Source organism: Sorex fumeus, unplaced genomic scaffold (genome assembly GCF_029834395.1).
Source record: "Sorex fumeus unplaced genomic scaffold, SorFum_2.1 ptg000043l, whole genome shotgun sequence".
Taxonomy (NCBI): domain Eukaryota; kingdom Metazoa; phylum Chordata; class Mammalia; order Eulipotyphla; family Soricidae; genus Sorex; species Sorex fumeus.
Window position 1 is genome coordinate 33,244,449 of NW_026606100.1, and position 25,227 is coordinate 33,269,675.

The window sequence follows — 25,227 nt, forward strand, 5'->3', positions numbered from 1 at the left end:
GTCTTTTGTTTGTTTTTTTGTTAATTTTTGTCTTTGGGGTCACACCTGCCAATGTTCAGGGGTTCCTCCTGGCTCTGCACTCAGGAATCACTCCTGGTGGTGCTCAGGGGACCATATAAGATGCCAGGGATGGAACCTGGATTGGCCGCGTGCAAGGCCAACACCCCTCCTGCTGTGCTATTGCTCCAGCCCCTCTTGGTGCTCTCTATGAAAGACAAACCAAGTTCCAGAACAGGCCACCCTCTTGGCAGTTAGCAGGCCTGGACCAGCAGAGATGACCCCCAGACAAACGGTGTGAGAGGTCCCAGCTCTCTGGGTGCTGGGGTTCCCACTCCCCAGGGAGGGAGCCATGAGCTGAGGCCTCGGCCAGGCTTGCTCGAAGCTTCTCCTCTGTTCTGCAGCTCAGGCATTACCTCCCGCCATGTCCGGGCCCCGAAGCTTACCTGGGAGGAAGGGGATGATCCTCTGCTTGGGGTCCTTCTGGCCACCTTCGATGGGAAACTTATCCAGAAGCTGCATCTGAGGAGCCAGACAGAGGAACAGGGTTTAGTCGAGAGCGGTCCTCAAGGACCCCACCTCCTCTCCTCCCGGCTCCGGGCCCCCCCACCCCCAGCCTCACACGGATGAGTGAGGCCTCAGAACCCTCATTTCACACACGATTAACGAACCACATGGGGCATGAGAGGGAGGAGAGGCCAGGGCTCTTGAAGCAGCCAAGAGGGGGTGACCGAGCGGGGGCAGTGGGTGTCTGGAGACGAGGCTGGGGGAGGCAGCAGTGGGGGTTCCAGAGGCTTCTTTCATTCATCCCCTGCTGTGTGTGTGGGGGTGGGGGCGGGGACCAAGATGGGGAAGCCCCACCTGATATTCCAGACAGACCACCCACCCTCCACCATCACTCTCGGGGGACAGACCCAGATGTTCTTTCCATCGCGAAACCAACTCCAGCCCCAGCTCTGGAAGATGTGCCCTCCCCTCGTCCTCCCTTCGTCCTCCGTGTCCGGCCATCCCACCCCGAGGGGGCAGCTGGTTTTTCCAGGGATGGATGCGTTGGAAGTTTCCAGAATTCTGGAGAAACGACTGTTTTTTTTCCCCCCACCTCCCCATCTGCTATTCTAGGCTAAAATTCTATATAAACTGGAAAAACACACAGGAGACAGGATGGAGGAGGCCGTGGCCCCTGCCCATGTGGTTACACTCCTCCCTCCCAAGGTCCCGGCGGGGGCTGCAGCTGGGTGGGGACGAGAGACAGAGCCCAGCTGGCCCAGCTGTGTGTGTGCCCGCTGGGCTCTGTGCCCCGGTCAAGGGAGGAAGAGCAGGGACGCGTGCACCGAGCACGGGGCGGGAGGGAAGTGACCGGGCCTGGTCCAAGCAACTGGGCCTGGTCCTCGGGGAGTTTCTCCTCCACTGGAGGTGAGGAGCAGTTGAGAAGCGCTAAGAAGAAAAATGCAACAGGGGGAGGGAGTGGGCAGAAAAGAGGCTGGTCTCAGAACTGGGAGACTAACACCCAAGGATAAAAGAGATGAGGGCCAGGAGGATTGCTCCACGGCTTGCAAGCTGGCCTCACGTGCTGGGGGAAAAGGCAGCTGGGATAGAGAGGGGACCACTAAGTGAATGATGCTTGGAGGGCCCGCACAGGATGGGAGATGCGTGCTGAGAGCAGACTACAGACCGAACATGATGGCCATTTACTACCTGTATTGCAAACCATAACACCCAAAAGGAGAGAGAGAGTAAAAGGAAATGTGTCTGCCACAGAGGCGGCGACGGGGGAGGGAGGGTCGGGAACGGGGTGGTGGGGGATGGGAGGGATATTGGGATCATTGGTGGTGGAGAATGGGCACTCGATCATTTTATAACTGAAACGCAAGCACAAAAGTTTGTAAGTCTGTAACTTAACTGTACCTCATGGTGATTCCTTAAAAAGAGAAAGAAAAAGAAAAGATGAAGAGAACGAATGAAATAAAGCAATCAATAACCTAAAAATAAAAAGAAAAGGGGCTGGTCTTGAGGTGCCCCAGAGGAGTGAGGAGGGCCCTTACGGATCAGAGACAGGAGGGCAAGCCCTGGGTAGGGGAGAGGGGAAGAGCAAGTGGCTGGAGAAGCCGGTGGGGTGAAGAGAGGAAGAGGCCGGGGAGTGTGGGGGGGCTCAGATCCTACAGGGGAGTCCGCGGGACGCAGTTGGAAGCAGGACTGGTGAGGGGTCTGTTCAGGGTGGCTTGGGCCAGAGTATAGCACCGTGGGTGGCGAACAGTGACCCAGGCTTAATTTTACCTGTGTGCACACCTGTGTGCATTTCTTCGCCACACGCCCACCCCTCCACCCAGCACCACCAGCCCCCCATCTGTCTATCCATCCAGCCACCCACCTCTCCACCCACCCCCTCACCACCCACCCGGCCAGCTCTAACCCATGGTTTCAGGAGTTTCTCTGGCGTAATTGCTATTCTCCATGCACAGGCCACTCGGAGCCCACACGCGAAGGGCAGGCCGCTGTCGGAGACCAGCAAAGCAGGACCGAGACGGCACCATTATTAACTTTTGCTTCCCGGAACAGACTGAAACGTAACAAATGCTGGTTCCTGAGTGTTTAAGCCCTAATGTTAGAAGCCTGTCCGTCTCTCTCCCCACTCCCCGCCTCATTAAACAGTTGCCAGCTACTTATAACTACAGCCATGAGGCCCGAACACTATAAACCTGGTACTTAGGATCTTTGGTTTATTTAATAATTCCAAATGCAGAGTAGAATTCACTTTCTTCTTTCCTAATTTATTCATCCAGAATCGATTTGGTCATCTTTATCTTTTGTTTGATTTTTTTTTTTGGGGGGGGGCACACCTGGCAGTGCTCAGAGCTTACTCCTGCCTCAGCACTCAGGAATTATTCCTTTCAGTGCTCAGGGAACCCTATGGAATGTCGAGGAACCAACCCAGGCTGACCTCATGCAAAGCAAGTGTCCTCCCCACTGTCCTATTGCTCAGGTCATAGTGATCTTTATCTTTTCGAGAACATAAGCAACTCGCGGTTGCTGAGGGAAATACTAGAAATGGCGGAAGCAGTGGGAGGTCAACAAGAGACCATTCACTCATTGTCCCTCCCTGGGGAAAAAGCGTCTGTACTGGGTGGGTATCCGCCCGCTCCAGACATTCTTCCACAGCAAATGGGCTCATTATGCCCTTTCAAGACGTGTCTCTAGCAGCGTTCTTACATGTGCAAGGCCAGTTCAGTGCCTGGGTGGGTCTCAGTGAGGAGTTCAGTGACCTGCTCTCCCGCTGTGGGGTGTGTGGATGGCTTTCACGACCCCATGCACCATCACTGTCCGGAACACACCTGGCGTGCATTACGTACAGTTCTTGAACACTCAACTCTTTCCGTTTCACCTCGAAATCTGCTTAGCTTAGCCTCAATCCTCTCTGGAAGAAGACTGAGGGGAAACAGGTGAACAGTTCACCTCCCTGAGCAATGCACAGCACTTCTGAGGAAGAGGAGAAAGATGGGTGAGGAGAGAGGCCGAGGACGAGGAGAGAGATGGCCAAGGAGAGAGGCAGGCCCAGCAGTATGTGTCCTCGAGGGAAGACTGGCCTCATCTGAAACACTTTGCTCCAGAAACTCGGTGGCCAGCTGGACACAACAAGTCATGGAGCAGAGCCAGGTGACCCCAGCCCTCAGTGACCCAAAGGGGTTTATCTACAGAAGTTTTCGATTGGCGACCGGCTTGGAACATATACTTGTTCTCTGGAAACTCTTTCTCTCTCTTTTTTTTTTGGGGGGGGGGGGAGTCACACCCAGCAATGCACAGGGGTTACTCCTGGCTTTGCACTCAGAAATTATCCCTGGTGGTGCTCAGGAGACCAGATGGGATGCTGGGAATCGAACCTGGGTCGGCCGCGTTCAAGGCAAAAGCCCTACCTGCTGTGCTATCACTCCAGCCCCCTGGAAACTCTGTCTCACACCAACAGTTCAACAATGCTCACAGGGAGTGTGGGGCAGGTCACACGTCCACTGCTGCCTCCCAAGCCACCCATCATGCCTTTACGATAGGCACAAGAACAAAATGGAGGAGCTGGAGCGATAGCACAGCAGGTAGGGCGTTTTGCCTTGTATGCCGCCTACCCGAGTTCAATCCCCAGCATCCCATATGTCCCTCAAACACCGCCAGGAGTAATTCCTGAGTGCAGAGTCAGGAGTAACCCCTGAGCATCTCTGGCTGTGACCCAAAAGAGAAAAAAAAAAGAACAAAATGGAATCACAGTCCTGATCCGGAGGAGCTGGGGCCTGGCTGTCCATAGCCCCCCCCAAAGCACCTTGCAGCAGGTGAAACCCATGTTTTGATTCAGCAGATCTGGAACGGGGTCTGAGGGCCGACATTTATGGGCCTGAGGAATAATAAATAAAAAAGATAAATAAATAACCTACTGAAGGGGAGAAAATAGTTCAGACACCATTCTTCTGACAAAGGGCTTATAGCTAGGCTATATAAATTGCAGATATATATAATACAACAGTCCCATCCCACAATGGGGAGAAGAGATGAGCAAACCTTTCTCCAGAGAAGACACACAGACGGCCGGAGGCAATGGTGGAAGGGGCTCATGATCACTGACAACTGGGGGCAAATGCAAAACAGCCATGAGATACTGCTTCTCGCCAGGGAGAATGGATCTCTGTCAACAAGGCCCAGAAACAACAAGTGCCGATGGGTATGTGGCAAAAAGTCACTGTGCGCGGAAATATGAACTGGTTCCGACCTTATGGTGAGCAGTATGGAGACTTCTCAACAGATTAAAGACAGGACCTACCAGCCAGAGACTCCGCTTTCAGGCAGGCTCCCCAAGAACACTAAGATACTCCAAATCTAAGCTCTTGGCAGCTCTGCTTACAACAACCAAGGTCTGGAAACAACTTATGGGCCCCACAACAGAGGAGTGGATAAAGAACCTGGGGTGTACACACACACACACACACACACACACACACACACACACACACAAAGTTCCGGTACAAGATGAAATCTTGGTTTTTATGGCAACATGGATGGAACTAGAGGTGTTGTGCCAAACGAAATAAGTCAGAAGAAAAAAAATAAGAGAGAAATATCATATGACCTCACTCTTAAGTGTATTAAAGAAACCAAGCAAGGAGATAGACAATCGCCAATGAAAACATCCCTGCAGGCTGATAGGAGAATTGAGGTGACTTTAAGGGGAGGAGTGGACAGAGGTGGACGGTTATTTGCACTTTGGTGGTGGATGTGGTATGGTAACACGGTATCCCTAAGAGTAATTTTACACTACTGCGAACTAATTTTACCTCAATATTAAAAATTAAAGGCCCGAGCTCGAGCGGGCCCAGTAACGTCTCCATTGGAGACTTTGTTGTTACTGTGTTTGGCATATCGAATACTCTCAGTAGCTTGCCGGGCTCTCCGAGAGGGGCGGAGGAATCGAACTCGGGTTGGCCATGTTGTCTGCGTGCAAGGCAAACGCCCTACTGGGATAGAGAAGGGACCACGAGGACAATGACAGTTGGACATGATCACTCTGGATAAGAGCTGATGCTGAAAGAAAGGAGATAAAGGAACAAATATGATGACCTCCTGGAACCTGTATTGCTGTGTCGCAAATCATAATTCACAAAAGGAGAAAGAGAGAGAGAGAGAGAGAGAGAGAGAGAGAGAGAGAGAGAGAGAGAAGCAAAGTGTCTATAGAGGCAGAAGGGAAGGGAAACTGGGGACATTGGTGGTGGGAAACGTATACTGGTGAAGAGAGGGATGTTGGAACACTGTATGACTGAAACCCAATCAAGAATAACTTTGCAATTGTGTATATCAAGGTGATTCAATAGAAAAGAAAAGAAAAGATCATCAAAAACCTGATCTCACATATTATGGAGGGACTGTAATTCTTTTCTTTTTTTTAAACACTTAGTTGCTTTTTATTCAAAGAAGCTTTTTTTAGAATCAATTCACATGTTGTGATCTGATACATTCATTTTAAAAATGGAAATTATAAAATACATTAAAATCTACTGCCTTAAAGGTGCTGCAAAAATTAAAAAACAAGAAAAAGAAAAAGAGGCATTGAACTCAAAGGAACAGAGAGTTAAGTACAATATAAAATTTCATTAAAAATCACCTGGGGAGAGTATTTGGGCTGGAGCAATAGTACAATGGGTAGGGTGCTTGCCTTGCATTGGGCCAGCCTGGTTTGATCCCCAGCATCCTGTATGGTCCCCTAAGCACCACCAGCAGTAATTCTTGAGTGAGACTACAATTCTTCTTCTTTTTTCTTTTTGAGACTAAAATTCTTTTTTAAAGAATTATAGTCTATTTTTTAAAAAAAACAAGCATAAAATAACAAAGCAAGGAAAATACATAGTGCTGGAAATATCAAATATGAACTAGAGTTGCAAAATTTATCATGGGTCCACACTTCCATAATTCTCTCATTGACAATTTCTGTGCTGATTTCATGTTGAAATATCAGGCGCAATAGGAAGACTTTTAAACCAGATTCACCTGCTTTTGCTTGTTTTGGGGTTTCCGCCCACACGGGGGTCACACTGCTCAGGGCTGGGGTGCTGGGATCAAGCCAGGGCCTCCTAGACAAAGCCTGTGCTCCATCCTTTGAGCGTCTCTTCTCCTCCCCCTCCCCCTCCTCCTTCTCCTTCTTCTTCTATGATTTTTGGGCCACACCCAGCGGTAACTGGGGGTTACTCAAGGGTCGCTCCTGGTGGTGCTCAGGGCCAGGGTCAAACCCAGGCCCTGGTTCCAGGGCTCCTTCTGTAGAACATGTGCTGAGCCCACCCAGCTGGCCCAAGGAAAGGCATCTGTCAGGGATGCAGCTGGATCCTTATACACACACGGTAAATGCACAACTGCTGAATTACTTTCCGGACCCCTTCGGTGCTTCTTTTACGTTTGGGATAGGGGTCAGGGCTGGAACACCTGGCGGTACTCAGGGCTTACTCCTGTCTCTGTGCTCAAGTGTCACTTCCGGTGGTTCTGGGGGACCATAAGCAATACCAAGGGACAGAACTGGGATCAGCAAGTGCAAGGCAAGTGCCTTCTCCCTCCCCGCCCCCCCACACTGTACTTTGTCTCCAGCCCTTTCTTCTACATTTTCAAGTGGTAATAGCACAGCAGGTAGGGCGTTCTTGCACGCAGCCAACATGGCCAACCCGAGTTCGATTCCTCCGCCCCTCTCAGAGAGCCCGGCAAGCTACCGAGAGCATCTCGCCCGCACAGCTAAGCCTGGCAAGCTACTCATGACGTATTCGATATGCTAAACACAGTAACAACAAGTCTCACGATAGAGACGTTACTGGGCCCGCTCGAGCAAATCGAAGAACAACGGGAGGACCGTGACCGTGACTAGAAAGTCAACATTACAATGTGGTCCGTGCCCATTATTAGGCAGATTCTTCTGGAACAAAAACAGTTCTGAAGCATAGTTTGAAGCCTGCTCATCCCAGAGTCCTGGGGGAGTGCGGGGGCAGGGGATGGGGGAGTCGCAGGTGCTGCAATGCCGTTTCCCAGCCCCACCGGAAGTTTATGCAACATTGCTTGGAGGAGAGACTGAGAAGCCAACTTCCAGAGTGAGGAGCAATGGGGAGGCGGAAGGAATGGGATCCTGTTTGAGTGGAAGCTGTTTGTGAAAGGTCCCCAGTAGGCGGTGAGGCCGCTTGCCCAGCAGTTACGCCTCTGAGGCCACGGGCATCTGCTGGTACGCTGATCCGGTTTTCTTCCCAGAAGCCTCTCGGAGGATACTTTGCATTGGCCTCCGTTGTCAGCTGTCTGCGGTCACACTGTCTTCTCCCACCTCTGGGCGAGCACATCTGATGCAAGGACGTGCCCCAAGGGTGTGTCCCCTCCTCCCTGACCCTCAGGGGCCAAACCCAGCCACATCTGTCACTTAATGCCACCCCCACAGCCCAGTGGGCAGAGCCTCAGAGTCACCCTAAGACCCACTGGTCTGGGGAAGGGTCAGCATGACAGCAGGCCCAACCGGCTGCCACTTTGCTCTGCCTGCAGATCCCCTTACATCTAGGACACACCATCTGGATCATTGTCACAATGTAGTCAGGCGTTTATTTGTAACTCCTCTTTAAAAAGAGTTTCTTCTTTAGAGCAGCTTCTGGTTCACAATAAAACTGAATGGAAGCACAGAGCTCGGCTTCCCCCTAAACTCACAGCATTCCCGATCCCCCTCCCCCTCGAAATCCCAGACCAGCGCAGTTGGTGCAGAAACCCACTCCGGCAGAAACCCGACCTACAGCTCCGGCTCCAAGCCCATGATTTCCACAGGATCTGTGCTTGGTGTCATACATACGAGGGGTTGTGAGAAATGCGTAGTGACATGTACCCGTCATTATATCTTACAGAATCATCTCATTGTTCGAAAATCCTGCTCTGCTCCACCTGTCCCGCCTCTTCTCCTAACCCCAATGCTTCTATTATCTCCAGAGCTTTCTACAGAAGGCTGAGCTGCTGGAATCCCATCATCTTCTGTTACTTCCTTCACCTTACACACACAAGGTTCCACCTCCTCTTTTCTTGGCTTTTGGCTCATTATTTTTTTTTCTGATGCATTGTTTTCAAAGTACTGAATAATGCCCCATTGTCTGAATGTTGGTCATTTATTATCTCTTCTCCCACCAAAGGGCATAAGGGAGGGGCAGCCTGCATATTTGGGGCAAAGATGAGCACAGCGGCTATAAACAATTCTGCTCGGTATATGATGTATGTGTTTACGGAGTCAGCTCATTTAGGGAAATACCAAGAAGTGAATTTATTGAAATCATTTGGTGAGAGTGTGTTTACTTTGGTTAAAAAAAAAAAAATCTCGAAGGCACTGTGTCATTCATGACTCTGACCAACAATGAACGAAGGTGGTCCCACACTGTCCCTCACTTGGAGTGGCTGCTGTTTTGGGATTTCCACTTTTCTAATAAAGGTTTGTAGCAGCAGCCCATTGTTATGTCAATCTGCAATTCTTGACTGACAGAATGTTAAATAACTTTAAATTTTAATTGTTTTTGTCTGGGGCCCACCGGTGGTACCCCGGGTTTACTCCTGGATCTGTGCTCGGGGATCACTCCTGGAAGGGCTCGGGGGACCATATGGGATGCCGGGGATGGAACCAGGGTTGGCTGAGTGCAAGCGATTCACCTGCTGCGCTCTCTCTGCAGCTCCTCGGCACGAGGGCAATACGCTAACTTGCTATCTCTTACGTTGTCCACGGCAAGAATCTCTCTCAGATCTTTGCTTGTTTATATTAATCAAGTTTGTTTTCCTTTTTAGACTGGGGGTTGGGTGGGGAATCTGGGGCATGCCAGTGGAGTGGGGGTGGGGGTGGGGTGGGGTGGGGTGGGGAACTCCTCCTCGCTCAGTGCATAGGGGCTACTCTGCAGTGCTCAGAAAACCAGGAGGTGCCAGGGATTGCGGCCAGGCTTCCCGTAAGCACCGCAAGTGCTCGGTCCACTGAGTCCTCTCCCTAGCTCCTCATTTTCTTATGGTTGAGAGGTTTTTTGTATATTTTTCAGAGATTTCTTTTGAGGGCTTTAAGAGTTCTTTGTTTAGAATCACAGTCATTTATCAGATATGCCTTTTGCAAATACTTTCTTCCTGCCGGCCTCTTGTCTTGTCATTCTCATGATGTATTAAGTTTTGAAATCAGGAAGTTTAAGTCCCCCGACCTTGTTTTTCTTCTCCATAGTTGTTTGGATTACTCAAAGTCCCTTCACTTTTCCTATCAATTTTGGGATCAGCTTGTCAATGTCTGTCTAGAAACCAGCTGCGGTGTGACAGGAATCCACAGGCTCTGCACACAATCTGTGGAGTATCCCCTCTGAATACAACCCACAGTGTGGATAGGGAACATCTTTCATCTATTAACGGTGTCTTTCAAGTCTATAGTTTGACATAATAGAGCCTCTAGAGCTCTTGTTCTCTAAAATAAGATTTAGATTCCTTTAAATGATTGTTCCATTACACTCTGATTGTGGGGAGGAGCTCACCCCTTGCTCTGCGCTGAGGGGTCACTCCTGGAAGTGCTGGGGAGCGAATCAAGGGCTCCTTCCTTCTTTCCTTCCTTTCTTCCATCCTTCCTCCCTCCCTCCCTTCTTTTTTTCCTTTCTTCCCTCCTCTGTGCTCAGGGACCACTCCTGGCAATGGTTGGGGGATCATATGGGGGTGCCAGGGGGTCGAAATGGGGTCAGCTGCACACAGGACAACCATCTTACCCCCTGTACTATTTCTCTGTCCCCTTTTCATCACTTCCGAAGGGTTACACATACATCTTATGGGGCCAGAATCAACTCTTGACTCATACTACCCTAACTCAATGAGATAAAGAGATAAAATACTCCTATGTAGTTACTGTCCCACTCCCCTCCTTTATGCTACTATTGGTGTGCGAATTACCTTTAACCTGTATTGCAAACCCAATACATTTCAGAATTAACACAGACCTAAATGAGAAGCCTGCGGGTGGGGGTGGGCTATGCGCATCTGCACAGGCCAGGAGCGGGGCGTCGGTACCATGGGTCTGAGCAGGTCCAGGGAAAGGGGAATGGGGGGGGTCTCATGCCAGACTCTGGCCACGCCTACCAACATTCCCCCTGGGCTTCTGTGACGACTGCCTAACCACGATCTCTGCCTTCAGTGCCCCTCCACTTCTCCAGGAAACCCCTCCACCCATCCCAGGATAATTCCACACGTAAGGTAAGACTCCAAGGTACTTCAAGTTAGCACTCCAACATATGCACCTTGGGGGACACAGGAACCCTCCCCCCACCATGCTAACACGCATTAAGACAACACATCGATTTGCTCGAGCAGGCCCAGTAACATCTCCATTCTGAGACTTGTTACTGTGTTTGGCATATCGAATACGTCATGGGTAGCTTGCCAGGCTTTGCCGTGCGGGCGAGATACTCTCGGTAGCTTGCCAGGCTCTCCGAGAGGGATGGAGGAATCGAACCCGGGTCGGCTGCATGCAAGGCAAATGCCCTACCCGCTGTGCTATTGCACCAGCCAACACATAACTGTGAAAAGGTAACGTACTGGCTCATATATATTACCAAATGTCTTTTTTTCTGAATACATAGATGCACCTACTCGGCATGGAGGGAAATACAAAGAATACACAGGGATGGGAGTGATTCAGCGGTACAGAGCACTTGCCTGACACGTGCGAAGCTCTGGGTTCCATCTGCGTTCTCCGGTTGCGTCTCTCTATGCCTCTCTTGCCTGTCCCTCTCTCACACAGAATCAATGGTGCATAGCTTGATCTGGCATCAAAGCCATTTCCTTCTCTGTAAACTAGGACAGTGATCAAACCCGCCTACTGGGGTAGGTGAGAGGATTAGATGGGAGCATGTGTGTAATGAGCTTGGCCCAGAGCCTGGCATGGACTACGCGCCCATAGACAGTAGCTGTTAAGTGTCATTACTGTCCTTGTTGGCACTCTGGTTATGATGCCAGGCCGTGACCCAAGTGCCGGGAAAGTGCTTTGGGAGCTGAGCCCTGAGGCCAGCAGGCAGCAGGGAGACAAACACAGCAGCACCTATCGGAGGGGTCCAAGGCAGGCGGGGCCTGGTGGGCAGTGCCCCACTGATGTTCCCAGGCCAAACGTGGGTAAGAGGCCACTGGGTTCTCAGTAGTTCATCAGGCACACGGCAGCCGATGGGGATGATTTTATCCGAACTCGTGGGGCCTCGGCTGGGATCTGCTCCAAGCAAAGAAGGTGGGTGACGCTTTCAGAGGGGACCTCCTGGAGCCCACCGGTGTCCAGCCAGCAGCTCCCCCTGCAACTACCCAGGTGGAGGCTCATCCCACTCCGCCCTGCACACAGATTCGCAGCCTTTGGAGAAGGGGCTCTGGATGGGTGGATGGGTGTCATGGCAGAAGCTTCCAGCTCTGCCCTGCCAAGGACTTGCTGGGTAACCCAAGCAGGGGTCTTTCTTCTCTTTCCACCTGGGAAATGCTTGCACGACCTCCACGGGGAACAGGCACCTGGGAAATGCCACCGGTGACCCGGTGTGACTATTGCCACTGAACTTCCCTGGGCCTCAGTTATTCATCCACGGCAGAGCCGTCAAACCTGATTTTCTCCTTCCCTGGAGCTGCTTGTGTTTAAAAGGCAAATGAATATAGAAAGTGCTTTCATGCAGTGACAGCAGAAGCAGTCTCTTGGGACTTTATTTTCTGGTTCTGGGGCCACACCCAGTGGTGCTCTGGCTCCGTGCTCAGGGGACCAAGCAGTGCCAGTGGACGGGCCCTGGGCTTCCACTGAGCTAAGCCTGTGATCCAGCACTTTGGGTTTTCTTCCCCAGCTCGTGCTTTTTTGGGAAAAAAAAAAGACGTACTTCTCTGCCTCCTTGCATCTGTCCTTTATGTGTGGTTTTTGGGCCACCCCAATCATGAGGGGGGCTACTTGCTCAGACCTGGTGGGGCCATGGTAGTCAGGTGGTGCCAGGAATCCCACCTGGGCCCTATGTGTGCCAGGCATAAGCTCCAGCCCTCTGCACTCTCTCCTCAGTGTGTCAGTCATTATTTTTGCGAACTGGCCCTGCCTCACAGCATACATCTCAAGACTACATTTCCCAGTCCCCTTTGAGGGGGTGTGCAGTCATGTGACTGAATCTTTACCAGTGGAATATGAGCAGGAGGGATGCCTCTTCCAGTCTATTCATAATGTCTCTCTGCAATTCTCCTCAGCACCCCCTTCCTTACCCTACAGGGATCCCTGGAAGATGGGGTCACCTGATCCCATCTTCCCATGGGCTCAGGAAAGCCTGGGTTCCTGAAAGCCTGGAGTGAAGCCATCTGGATACTCATTTTGATTGGTGACTTGAGCAGAAAATAAAGCTTTATTGTCCCTGGGTAACTGCTGTTACACAGCGGTCAGCCTGTCCTGGCTAATGTGTAGGCACTCACGCAAGTTCGGTTGCACTGAATTAAAGATGAAAGACTTGCCATGAAACAGAGTCCCTCTGAAGGGTTCTGTCCCAAGATCCACCAAGCCAATCGTTAGATTCTCTGCAGAAAACAGCTCCTAAGCCAAGCCCTTGCCGTCCACCCCAATGGATCCACCAAATCACAGGACTGCTAAGCGTTCCCCAAGAAGGGCTGAGAAGGGTGGGGATAAGGACTTGCTAGATGACCCTGACAAGTCACCACAGGTAAATGAGCCCTAACCTGAGATCCTGGTTCCACAGGTTTGGAGAAGGCACACAGAGACGCAAAGCTGACTGACAGGGAAGGTGCTCCTCACCCCGGCTCGACACCCCAACTCCCAACCATGGAAGCCCCCAGGATCACCACTCCGTCTGAGGTGCTCCCACCAGCCTACGGAAGCTGCTGGGAACTACAGGAACAGCGTTCCTCACACAGAGCCCAAGTTAGTTCAACTGGTCAAATTCTACCTGATCATAAATTTCCACTGGGATGAAGCATGTATGGAGAGCAGGAAGAAACAGAACAGAATGAGCGGGGATCCGGAGCAATAGTACAACAGGGAGGGCACTTGTCTTGCATGTGGCTGACCTGGTTTCAATCCCTGGAACCCCATCTTGTGCCCTGAGCACTGCCAGGAGTGATCCCTGAGTGCATAGCCAGGAGTAAGTAAATCATGAGCATGATTGGGTATGGCCCCCGAAACCAAATGAACCAAATAAATAAATAAATTTTAAAGAAAAGAAAGGAATAAAGAACAAGAAAAGTTCGAGTGGAGGGGACACATCATCTGAGCAGTGGGAACGCAAAGTCTCAGCTATGTGAGATCAGCTGACTCAGCACCTACATTAATTTTTTTTGAGGGGCAGGGTCCCAAAGAGCACCAGGGTCCTAGGGGGCGATGTCTCCTGCTATTCAGCCAATAGGGCTGGAGGCACCAATGTTGGGGCCTGGCAATGTGGAGCCACTTGGATCCAGCAGTACAAGAGGCCACCCAAGTCATCCCAGCAGTGCTGGGGGATCATCAGAGCTATACCCCATGGGACTGGGCAGCGGGGCACGACTGAACTAGGGTCTTGCGCATAACCAGGCACGTGTTCCTGGCATCTGAGATGGTCCCTAGCCCCAGAACCTGCGATTCAGCAGGATCACTCGGTAATGTGTCTGCACGCTGAAATCTGTCAGCCCTCAATGTTGCACCCCGAAGATTCCATCCGATAGCGACCGTGAGTGTCCCAGTAGCATGCCCTGCGTACAGCAAAGTGGGGATGCAGGGGAAAGAAGGGGGGGTCACTGAGTGGGACGTGTCCCGACAGCAGAGAAGGGGGTGCGGGTTCTTTGTGCGCCCTGAGACCTGGGTGTGCATGAGCTCAGAGACAGCCAAGGCAGGGTGCGGGCAAGGCTGGAGGGGCAGGCAGGGGTCTGGCCACAGGGGCAGGGGTGGCAGCTGGGAGTTTCCACACAGGGTGTGTCCTCCAGAAAGGTCACAAGAAGTGGGTGGGATCTGATGACACACAGAGAGTGGCACTGGTGGGAGGCAAGAGGCCAAGTGGAGGTGGGTCTCAGTGGCCGGAAGAGAGGTCTCAGGGGACAGAGAGGGATCTCAGGGGCCAGAGGGGGGGTCTGAGGGGCCCAAGGGGGATTTCAGTGACCAGAGAGGGGTCTCGGTGGCCAGAGAGGGGTCAGTGGCCAGAAGGGGGTCTCAGGGGCCGAAGGAGGGAATCTCAGTGGCTAGAAGGGGGGTCTTACGGGCCGGAAGAGGGTCTCAGTGACTGAAGGGGGGTCCTAAGGGACAGGAGGGTGTTTCAGGGGCTGAAGGGGGGTTGTCAGTGTCTAGAGAGGGATCTCAGGGGATGGAGCAGGGATTTAAAGGCTGGGGGGTGTTTCAGGGGCCAAAGGAAGAGTCTCAGTGGGAGGGGGGGACCAATCTAAGTGTATTCTAATCAATGGAAGACGGGGCTGATCTGAGGGTGTATTCTAGTCTGATGGCATCAGGGGCTGACCTGAGAGTATATTCTATCCTGATGGCTAGGGAACAGGCCTGAGAGTGTATTCTAGTTAGGGCTGACCAGCGGGTATACTCTATCCTGATGGCATTGCTGCTCTGGCCTCTTCTTGGCCCCTGGGTGAACCATTTAAGCCCCCCAGGAATCACTTCCTAGAAACACCTCTCCTTTCTGGAGGGCCCTTCAGCCAAGGACCTTCTGGTGCTTTTTCACATTTGAGGAGCGGGGTAAGGGGACTCAGAGGGGAAAGAGGAAAGCCCCAAAGTCCCTAGAAAACCCTGCTCAGCCCAGATGCACCCCCAGATTTTCTAGATGTACCTCCAGCTCTGACATCTCAGGGCAACTCCCGTTCACTCCCACCAGCCTGGGCAGGAGACCCTCGTGGGAGCAGCTCTGCAACGACCCCCAGTTTGCTCCTGGTTTCAAAGATAGAACTAGGGTCCAGGAGATGGCTCAGGGGGTAAAGGGCAAATGCCTGCAGGAACCCCAGGCCCATGACCTCCAGAGCACCATCAGGAGGGGACCCTCATGCCGTGCTTCTTCCCTGGGGTGGAGGTGGGGACAGTCAGCTCTGTGATGACAAGTGACATAGTGGGAAGCAGGTGGGCACGGGAGCTGTTGGAAGGGGCCCGACCTCAGCACAGAGGAGCGCCTGCAAGAAGGCCAGGGTGTGGGCATGGAAACAGTCTGCTCAGCTCCCCCTGTCCTGCTTGAGCCCCCCAGCAGGGCAGCGGGGTCCATCTCTCCGAGGGGCTGGGGCTCCCCACCACCTCCGGGCAGCGCCGCCAACCACACAGCCCAGAAACCACCCACGCGGTCCAAACCAGCCCATGCCCCACTGTACCAAAGGGGCCCAACGCACAACAGGAGTGAGGGACCCCCAGGTCCCATCTCCAGCACCAACAGGTGTGACCCCCAAACAAAACGTAACAGAATGAGGGACAGACTCTGACAGGCCCCACAGGACGGACCATGCCCATACACGGTCAATTCCTCCGCCTTGGCACCAAGTTCCAAGAGGAGGGGAGCCCTGGAAACCATGGAGACCAGCCCCCCCCCCACACACACAACCCTATAGGGCCTGGGGATCTCGACGGAAGAAGGGGCGCCCATCGGCATTAGGCCCCAACCTCTGGACAGGAGCCACTGCTGTGCGCCAGCTGTGGGCTTCCGGTCCGGGTTTTTCCTTGAAGGTGACTCTGACTGTGGCCCACTTAGGCCCTGCCCCGTCCCCTTTGTATTCCTCACCTCCTTCCCAGTCCCCCACCCCGCCAGCCAGCACTGAGCTCCAGCTTCCTGCAGAGCCACTTAGTTCTGCTGGGCACCAGATAAATGGCCCCTAATTAGCTGATGGAGCCAAGCCCCGGCCACATCTACTCCAGACAGGAATCTCCGACTGAGACAGCACGGGGAGCCTAGGGCTTGCTTCTGAGGACGTCGGACACGTGGCAAGCCCCTGGAGACACGTTGGAACCACTGCCCTCTTTGCAAGAATGACTGCCCCCTAATAAGACTGCCCGCAGCTCCCTGGCATAGTGTTCCCGGGAGACTCTCTGTGGGGGTCACTTCCCAGCAAGCTGGTCACTAGCGGCCCAGCCGCCTGGCTGGCAAGAGGAACTGAGATGCAGAATCTGGACTCCCATCTGTCCCCAAGATAATGCTCTGCTTGGAGAGGAGCAAACAGGGGCGCTAAGAATCCCACATACAGGGCTTGGAGTGATAGTACAGTGGGTAGGGCATTTGCCTTGCACACAGCCAACCCAGGTTCGATTCCCAGCATCCCATATGGTCTCCTGAGCACCGCTAGGAGTAATTCCTGAGTGCAGAGCCAGGAGCAAGCCCTGTGCATCGCCAGGTCTCACCCAAAAGCAAAAAAAAAAAAAAGAAGAAGAAGCCCACATGCTTTTTTGAGGATCTGAGGTTGTCCTACTACCAAGATCTCCGGGATGTCAAAAATCTCCAGTTTCAGGGCTCCAGTGGTAGTACAGTGGGTAGGGTACTTGCCTTGCACGCGGCCTACCAAGATTCAATCCTCACCCCCCTAGATGGCCCACCAAGTCCCTGATCAGAGCCAGGAATAAGTTCTGAGCTCGAGTGGATATTGCTCTCCCAAATCACAAGCAAACAACTGGATGAAAATCTCCAGTTTCCCCTCCGCCCTGGCCATGCTAAAGACGGAATGTAAACCAACAGCTCCAATTCTCTAGCAACTCCCAATCTGAGCGCGCACTTCCCAGGAGGCAGGATCCACCAACTCTGCCCCCGCCCCCACACACACAACCCCAGCACACAGTTCCCGTGGTCCATGTGGCCTGTGTCACCACCCAGCTCCTTAGCTCTGCAAAAGCCAGACGCAAAGCCAGGGCCCAGAGAGATAGTCAAAGGGCTGAACACAAGCTTTGCACGCAGAAGCCCAGGGCTCAGTCCCCGGCACCACATGGTCCCCTGAGCATCACTGGGAGTTTTGCCAACCCCCAACCTCACCCCAGCACAGAGCCAAGAGAAACTCCTGAGCACTGCTGAGTGTGGCCCCCAAACAAACAAACAAAAATTGCCAATGGATGAAGACAAGGATGATGCCCTCCAAAGCCCCGGCTGGGAGAACTCAGCGGTGGGTCTACACCCTGGCTGCTCACCCCAAACATGCCTTTGGCCCTGCCCCCACACTACCACCAGTTGAAGGCTCCAGCCCAGGCCAAAGTTATGGACCTGGCTAGTGTCCCCCCCCCCCTTCCCCTCCATGGAGAAGTCTGGCTTTCTGTCTCGGGGTCTGCAGAGCCAAGTCTGATGCTGTGACTACACACTCACCACAGAGACGGAGTGATTGAAATTCCCTCCTGAGGGAAGGAGGTGATGTGGTTAGAACTGAAGCTTTAGACTGTATGGGGAGGGGAGGGGAGGGGAGGGAAGGGGGAGGGAGGGAGAGAAAGAGAGCAAGAGAGAGAGAGAAAGAGAGAGAGAGAGCAAGGGAGAGACAGAGGGAGAGAGGAAGAGAGAGAGAGGGACAGACAGAAAGGGACTGAGAGAGAGAGAGAGAAAGAGAGACAGACAGAGAGAAGGGGGGAGGGAGAGAGAGGAGAGGGTGGGGATGAAGGAGAGGGAGCACTCACCGATCTACCTCCAAAGATCTTCCTTCCCTTCATTCTCCAGTTTGGAGGGGACACTGTCCCCCACCCCTCCAGGAAACTCTCCCCTTGGTTAGCTAAGGAGCGGGGATGGGGGCCCTGGGAACGGAGCTGAGTCTTCTAGGTCAGCCCTTCAGGCTTGGGACGGGAGGAGGCGGTCACGCCCCCCACCCCCACCCTGGGGTGCCCTGACGCCACACGCCACGCCCCAGCACACCCCGAATGACTCGGCAGGGAAAGCAGGGTGCTCGGCACCGCGTGTGCCCGCGTGCCCGCAGCTGGTTCTGGTTCCCAGCTGCCCAGGAGACAAGGGTGGGGGTGGGCAGGACATGGGGGCAGAGCTCCGGGGAGCAGCCAATCCCACCCTCTGACCCCTGGAGGAGCTGGAGTGATCTCTGCCCTGTGCATCCCCCCCACTCCCACCAGGAACCTCTCTGCAGGCTCAGGGGTTCCCTGCTCGCCCCGGGCCCCAGACAAAGCAAGTCTGCATGGGAGGCGAGATTTCTTGACGGAATGAATGATAAGGACTTCTAGGGTGGCGCCAGGCCTGGAGCCTTGCCCACCTCTCAGACAGCAGGGCCCACGGGAGGGTCCCACACCCTCAGCTCAAGGAGACTCTGCCACTGAGAGGTGCTAATTCGTCTGTCTTCTGGATAGATCCTGAGGCATGGCTGGGCAGATGGACGGCTGTTGGTCCCCGCCAGAGAACATGCCAGAGAGCTGCCAACCTGGCAGAGGATGAAGGGCCTTTCGGGGTCCCCATTCCCCAAGACACAGTCACTCCAGTGGACAAATATGTCCCCCATCCTTTGACACTCACCACACAGCTGACTTCTCCCACAAAGAGACATTGGCATGAGTCCTGCAGGATGTCCCCAAGTCCCCTGGTGCCCACACGCTCGCGCCTATCCCGAGGCTTGGAGCCCCGGAAAGGAGCTGTGCCCGGAGCCCAGAGGAAGTGCCACTTGTACAACTTCCCCAGCGCTGCAAAGGGGCTTCTCTGGGGGGGTGGCGGGCGGGCAGAGGCTGGCAAGGGAGAGGGACGAGGGGCTCCTAACTCCCCAGGGTGCAAGGGAAGGCTCCTGGGACAGCCTGGCATTTGCCATGGCAGGCATGCACCCCACGCACACAGGTGCACTCCTCCCACTCCCACCCCATCTGCACAGGGGATGGTTCATTTCCCAGCATAGCCATGGGCCGTGGGGAGCCCCCAGTAACCGCATCAGGCTGTGATGGTTCTGGGGTTGCTCCCTCCTCTGGGGCCCACTCTCTTCTGGCCAGAGGTCCAGCTGTGTGTGCCCATTCGTGCCACCTCTCCCCTCTCAGCCTATACACGGTGGACACCCTCCTCTATACACAGGCCCCCCTCCAAGCCCAGCCTGGGAGGAGAGAAGGGGACGGGGACTGCCCAAGAGAGGGGCCACTGGGCAGCTGCAAACTCCATCCGCCCAGAGTGCAGAAAGAGAAAGCCAGCCTGTGTGTGGTGAGGGGCTGCTGGGAGGCTGGGAGGGGAGCTGGGGAAAGTTCCCCAGGAGTCCAGGGCTGGGGTCATACCTCACCTGGACCTCCCCCTCCCCCCCCACTCACCTTTGGGGAATCAGGAGAGACTAGAAGGGAGTTGGAGGTCACCCTCCGGCCACAGGGGTGAGAGGGAGCGGGGCTAGGAGCTGGCTCCAGGGTAGAGGGAAGACACCATAGGGCCCTCCAAGGACACCCCTGAAATCCCCGTGATTCTGCAGGAACCCGAAAGGCAGCTCTTCCCAAGAGCAACGGAGCACCGAGGCCCAGTGATGCACTTTCCAAGGTGGCATCTCCTACTGGTGTTGCAGGCACTTTAGAGGGGACACGTTTACCCTGGAACCCCGTGCTGCCCCCATCGTAGGTCTCCAGCCTCTGGTGTGAGTCAAGCCCAAGTAATGGGGTCCAGTAAGAACCCACGGCTCCAGACTGGGGAGGCGGGGCAGCCAGTTATGCTCTTGAGACTCTTTTGAGGGTCAGCCCAGGGAGTTTCTTGCTTCTTTGTCCCACCCGGCACTGTGCCATCTCATTCTGACCCCTACCCCCAAAGCAGGGATTTTTACTATCCCCATTCTATGGACATATACACTGAGGTTCAGAGGCTAGCCGACTTCCCAGAGGTCATACAGTTGGAGCTGATCTCGGAAGCTGGCCACCAGGCCCAGCATCCCTGCCTGGGAACCCCAGCACCCCCAGGGCAGGTCCCTGTGGGGGTGTTGTGGGCCTCTAGCCCAGACAGAGTTTCTGGGGGTTAAGCCACATTCGAATACAAGATTCCAGTCTGACAAGATGATGTATCTGCACAGGTCTCAGCTCTGCTGGCAGTGATTATAATCCCATTGCATATTAATAACGGAGAATAACGGAGAAGGAAATTTGAGGTGATATGATTTAAATAATTATCTTCGTTTTCTTTCCCCTTGTTAGAATTGCTTCTGTTGTCTGTTGATTTGGGGGAGGTTCTCAGGCAGTGCTCGAACTGACAGTGCTCAGGCAGACCTGAGGTGCCAGATGGGTCCATAGCATCCTGCACAACTCGGGCCCTCAGAGCATGAGCCCTGCCCTACCACATGTGTTTTCTGTCCTTGTAGAGGGGAATTGAACATCGGGGATGTGACTGAACCTCCTACGTCCCCCTTCTCATCCCTCAGCTGCCTTTTAAATGATTAAATATTAGTATTGCAGACGTCACATGAAAATAATTTCCTTTCTGTTTTCAATTTTATTTATGTGTTTAGTTGGGGGCCACATCTGGCATGGCACTTTGGGGTTGCTCCCAGAGGTGCTTGGGGGACCATGTGGTGCCAGGGATCGAATCTGGGCCTCCTGCATGCAAAGCCTGTGCTCCAGCCCTCTGAGCTCTCTCAAGCTCAGTTCCTATTTTATTTTTGGTTTTTGGGCCGCACCCAGAGATACTCAGGGGTTACTCCTGGCTCTGCACTGAGGAATTACTTCTGGTGGTGCTCAGGGGACCATATGGGATACCGAGGATTGAACCCAGACCAACCACATGCAAGGCAAGTGCGCTAACCACTGTACTATCACTCTGACCCCCAGTTTCCATTTTTTTTTCATAGAGACCAAGACGGGTGAAACTACCCCAGGAACCGGTGATGCAGGCCTGGTGGCTCAGCGCTCAGGATGGTGCTGCAGTACTTGGAATCCAGCAGAGCTAAGAGCCAACAGTGTCATAACCATTGGTGCTCGGGGGCCATGTGGTGCCAGAGATTCAGCTCAGGGTTTCACACATGACAGGAAAAGGTGCATCACCTCTTAGAGCCATATCCACAGACCTGTTCACCTAGATCTTTAAAAACAATGCATATGCATGTATGTAAAAAAAAATGTCCTGCTGCCTTTGCATAATTGCTATCACGTCATAAACATTGTTTTGAAACTTCACAAACTGGCCATTTGTGAAGAACATTCTGGAAGCTCCATCTGCAGCCTGGATACCAACCTCATGCGTCTGACCATGGCTGAAGTGAGACGAGCACCTCAACATCACTCAGCCTTCGTCTGTGGACGGCCACTGAGGAAGTGACCGAGTCTGCCTGGGTGACCAATTTGCAGCTCTCCGGGGCTTGTCTGGGCTGGCCGCTGACCTCAGGCCAGGCCAAGACCCTCTGCGTTGGACACATGAGCCACCTCACTGCTGGAGCTGAAACTGCCCCAGCTGCTGGAAGGCTCTAGAACCCCTGGTTCAAAACTGTCCTTACATTTGGCAAGCTGCCTCCCCTCACCAGCCTTGCCTCGAGCCGAGGGTCCAGGGTCTCCAACAACACAGAACTTGTCCAGGTGATGCAAGAATCGAGCCGGCAGGAGAGACATGCCCCCACCCCTCCCGCGCTCACACTGATCTCTGGCACTGTCCCAGGATCACCTTAATTTGACCTCTTGCCGAGCCCTTATCCCGAATGTGAAACCCAACAAAGCTCATACAAATATAACGAAGAGGCCAAGTGCACACGGCTGTGTACCTGCCAAGGGAGGGACTTGGACTAAAACTCTTGATAATTCTTAAGACCCAGTGTCCCCCTCGCTCTCCCTAAATGACACCCCAGGATTCCCCTCCTCCACCCCGCCACCACACACAAAGCCAAGTGAGTGATGAGTGACTCAGGGGTTGGTCTCGTTAGCCGGGCGATTTGGAAGCTGGAAAGTGAGTGTGGCCCTGGGCTGGGCCACGTGGGTGGAGAGTCTAGAGGGATGAATCAGGAGGAGAGATAAAAGCTCTTCAAAATAGGTTAAGAGCAAAGGCGCAAAGGAGCGAAGCTGAACAACTCTCTTAACTCTTCTAAGCAGCGTGGGGGGAGTGAAGGGCCCTTTGCTCCCTGATCAAATACTGGCCCTGTGTACTCACTGGCCCGGGTTCAGGCTGAAGGGCCAGAACACCAAGCACTCAGTGTTTGCAGAGCAATTACGGTCGCCCGGCGCCTTGCCTCGTCGGTAGAATTGAGAAACACCCTTCATGGCGCTGCAGAGAAGTTTCCCGTCGGCCCTCAGTGGAGCCAGGCCTGGAGGAGACACTTCACCGTGAAGGAGCTGAGTGAGATTCACAGAGGCCACCCCCGAGAAGGCAGCTCAGAGCAGCTGGCCCCTTGGCCCTCCTTCTCCTCCCCTGAGAGGCCACCGAATCCAAACCCCCTAGAACACGAAGCTTTGACCTCAGGCCTCTGCCAGGCGGCTCCCTCGGGGCCAGGTCCCTTTCAGGGTCAGGTAGGGTTGACTGCACAGTTATTTTTAGAAGAAACCCATTTCCATTTGGAGGCCAAGAGCTTCTCTTCTCCCTGCTCCCAGCATGACATCCGAGCTGCCCTTAGAAGCCCTCTCTCCTAACTGACCTGGCCTCCAGCACAGGTGACCGGAAGCCCAGTGGAACTGAGCTGCTCTGTGGATGGGAAAAACCACTGAGGAACCTGTTTCCTCTCCTGCTGGACTTCCAGGGGACTTCAGATGACAGCTGGGGGTGAGCTGGGAGGATGGCAGGGCCCTTTAAAGGGGCAGAAAGCCCTATCCAGCCAGCTGTGTCATCCAGGTAATCTGGAGCAGCTTGGTCCCATAGAACTTTCTGTGATAGCAGAAATAATTTCCCTTCTCCAACACCCATGGCAGATCATGGTTCTTGTGCACCTATGATGCACCCAGAAACTAGACTTCACTGAAAATCTTTTATTTATTTATTTTTTGGCCACACCCGGCAATGCACAGGGGTTACTCCTGGCTCATGCACTCAGGAATTACTCCTGGCGGTGCTCAGGGGACCATACGGGATGCTGGGAATCAAACCCAGGGCCAGCCGCGTACAAGGCAAATGCCCTACGCGCTACGCTATCTCGCCAGCTCCAGCCCCTCTTTTTCTTATTTTAGTTTTGGGGTCTGTGAGAGGGTTCATGGGTGTGAAGGATCGATGCTCAGAGCTTACTCCTGGCTCTGCACTCAGGGATCACTCCCGGCAGGGCTCAAGGGACCACATGTGGTGCAGGGGATTGAACCTGTGTCGGCCATGTGCAAGGAAAGCAGTGTACCCTCTGTTCTACTGCTCCAGCCCATTACTGAAAATTTTAAAATGTGGTCTGGAGAGACGGTTAAGGTGTCTGCCTCACATGTGTGTGACTGACTGGTTTTAGCCCTGGCACCTCACTAAACCCTGAGCAACTGACAGGGGCTGCTCCTGAACAGAGCCAGAAATAGCCCCCGAGTGCCACCAGGTCTGCTGCCCCCTAAAAATAAAGCCACCAAAACACAGTCTTGCAAACTTCTACCAATGCCAGTAGCTGCACACAGAGCAAGGCGGTGGTTTTTGCGGCTCCCGGCCGGGAGGGTGAGGGGCTGGGTTCAGGGCGAGGACCCAGAGGGAGAGGAGACAGAACCACAGAGTCTGAAGGTCAAGGCAGAAGAGGGGGAAAGGGTCTAGGGCAGAGAGTCGAAGGTCACATCACGCTGCCTGTGAGAGGGTTCATGGGTGCGAATGACCAAGACGGTGACGAGCGCCTCCTATGTACATTCTTGAGTTCACCTGGGGAGAGACGCTGATGCTTTCACTAGAAGCACCACAGAACCCGATTTCAGTCACAAAATAACTCCTCATCTGTCAGAGCAAACTCATTTTGTTCAAGGCCAGAGAGATATTATAGAGCCTTAGGCTCTTCCTTGCACACAGTTAATCCTCGGTTGATCCCTGAGCACCACCAGGTGCAATCCTGGAGGCCCCAGCTCCATCTGCGATCATCCCCAGCTCTGCAGACTCTGAGCTGCACCACATCCTTGGGCAGCCATCGAACCGCCAGCCAGGCTGGCTGGAAATCACCAGGCCAGGCCCCTAGGCCTCCTGGGCACCACCTGGGAGAGTCCCCTCCCCCTCCCCTACCCCCTTCCCCCCAATCCCTGCCAAAATATTCCACAACACTTTTTCAGGAAAGCCTGCCCTGATCTCAGAGTATAAGGTTTCCCTATAACCTGTCTAAGGCATTTTTCTTTATAGCATTTGGAAGAGTACAAAATACTATCGTGTTTCTTTCTTTTTTTAGAGTCATACCCAGCAGTGGTGCCCAGAGGCCATCCATGGCTTGGCACTTAGGAGTCAGTCCCAGTGATGGCACTGGGGGGACCTTGTGGTGCCAGGGACAGAACCCAAGGGCTCCCATGTGCAAAGGCATGCTTGCTCCAGCTCTCTGCGTCATTTCCCAGACTTCACTTTTTTCTTAAAATCTGTCTTCTCTCACTAAGCTAAGAGTCTCATAAAAGCTGTAATGAGATCTGCTCACTAATAAATTCCAAGCCTGGCACACCTTTAGAGACACAGAAGGCAGGTAGGCACTGGATACTGGCTAGACTGTGGAGGATGGATGGATGGATGGATGGATGGATGGATGGATGGATGGATGAATGAGTGGTAGATGGATTGGTGTAGGATGGATGGATGAATGTGTGAATAGATGGGTGGGTTAACGGATGAATAGATGGATGAATAGATGGATGAATAAATAGATGGATGGTAGATGGGTGGGTGGAGGATGAATGAATATATGGGTAAATGGATAGTGGGTGTGTGGGTGGGTGGGCAGGTAAATGATATATGGTAAATGGATGAGTTGGTGGATGAGTGGGTAGATGAATAGGTG

At 53.4% G+C, this 25,227-nt stretch overlaps 1 protein-coding gene across 2 annotated transcripts in view; it reads right to left on the reverse strand.

Annotated features, from left to right (window-relative positions):
• The window catches only part of SH3PXD2A (SH3 and PX domains 2A), a 194,713-nt gene that overhangs the window by 113,096 nt on the left and 56,390 nt on the right, over positions 1-25,227 (reverse strand). For both annotated transcript variants that reach the window (XM_056120486.1, XM_056120485.1), the window contains exon 3: positions 444-519. In XM_056120486.1, the coding sequence (XP_055976461.1) occupies positions 444-519 (76 nt within the window). The remainder of the gene's footprint in view (positions 1-443; positions 520-25,227) is intronic.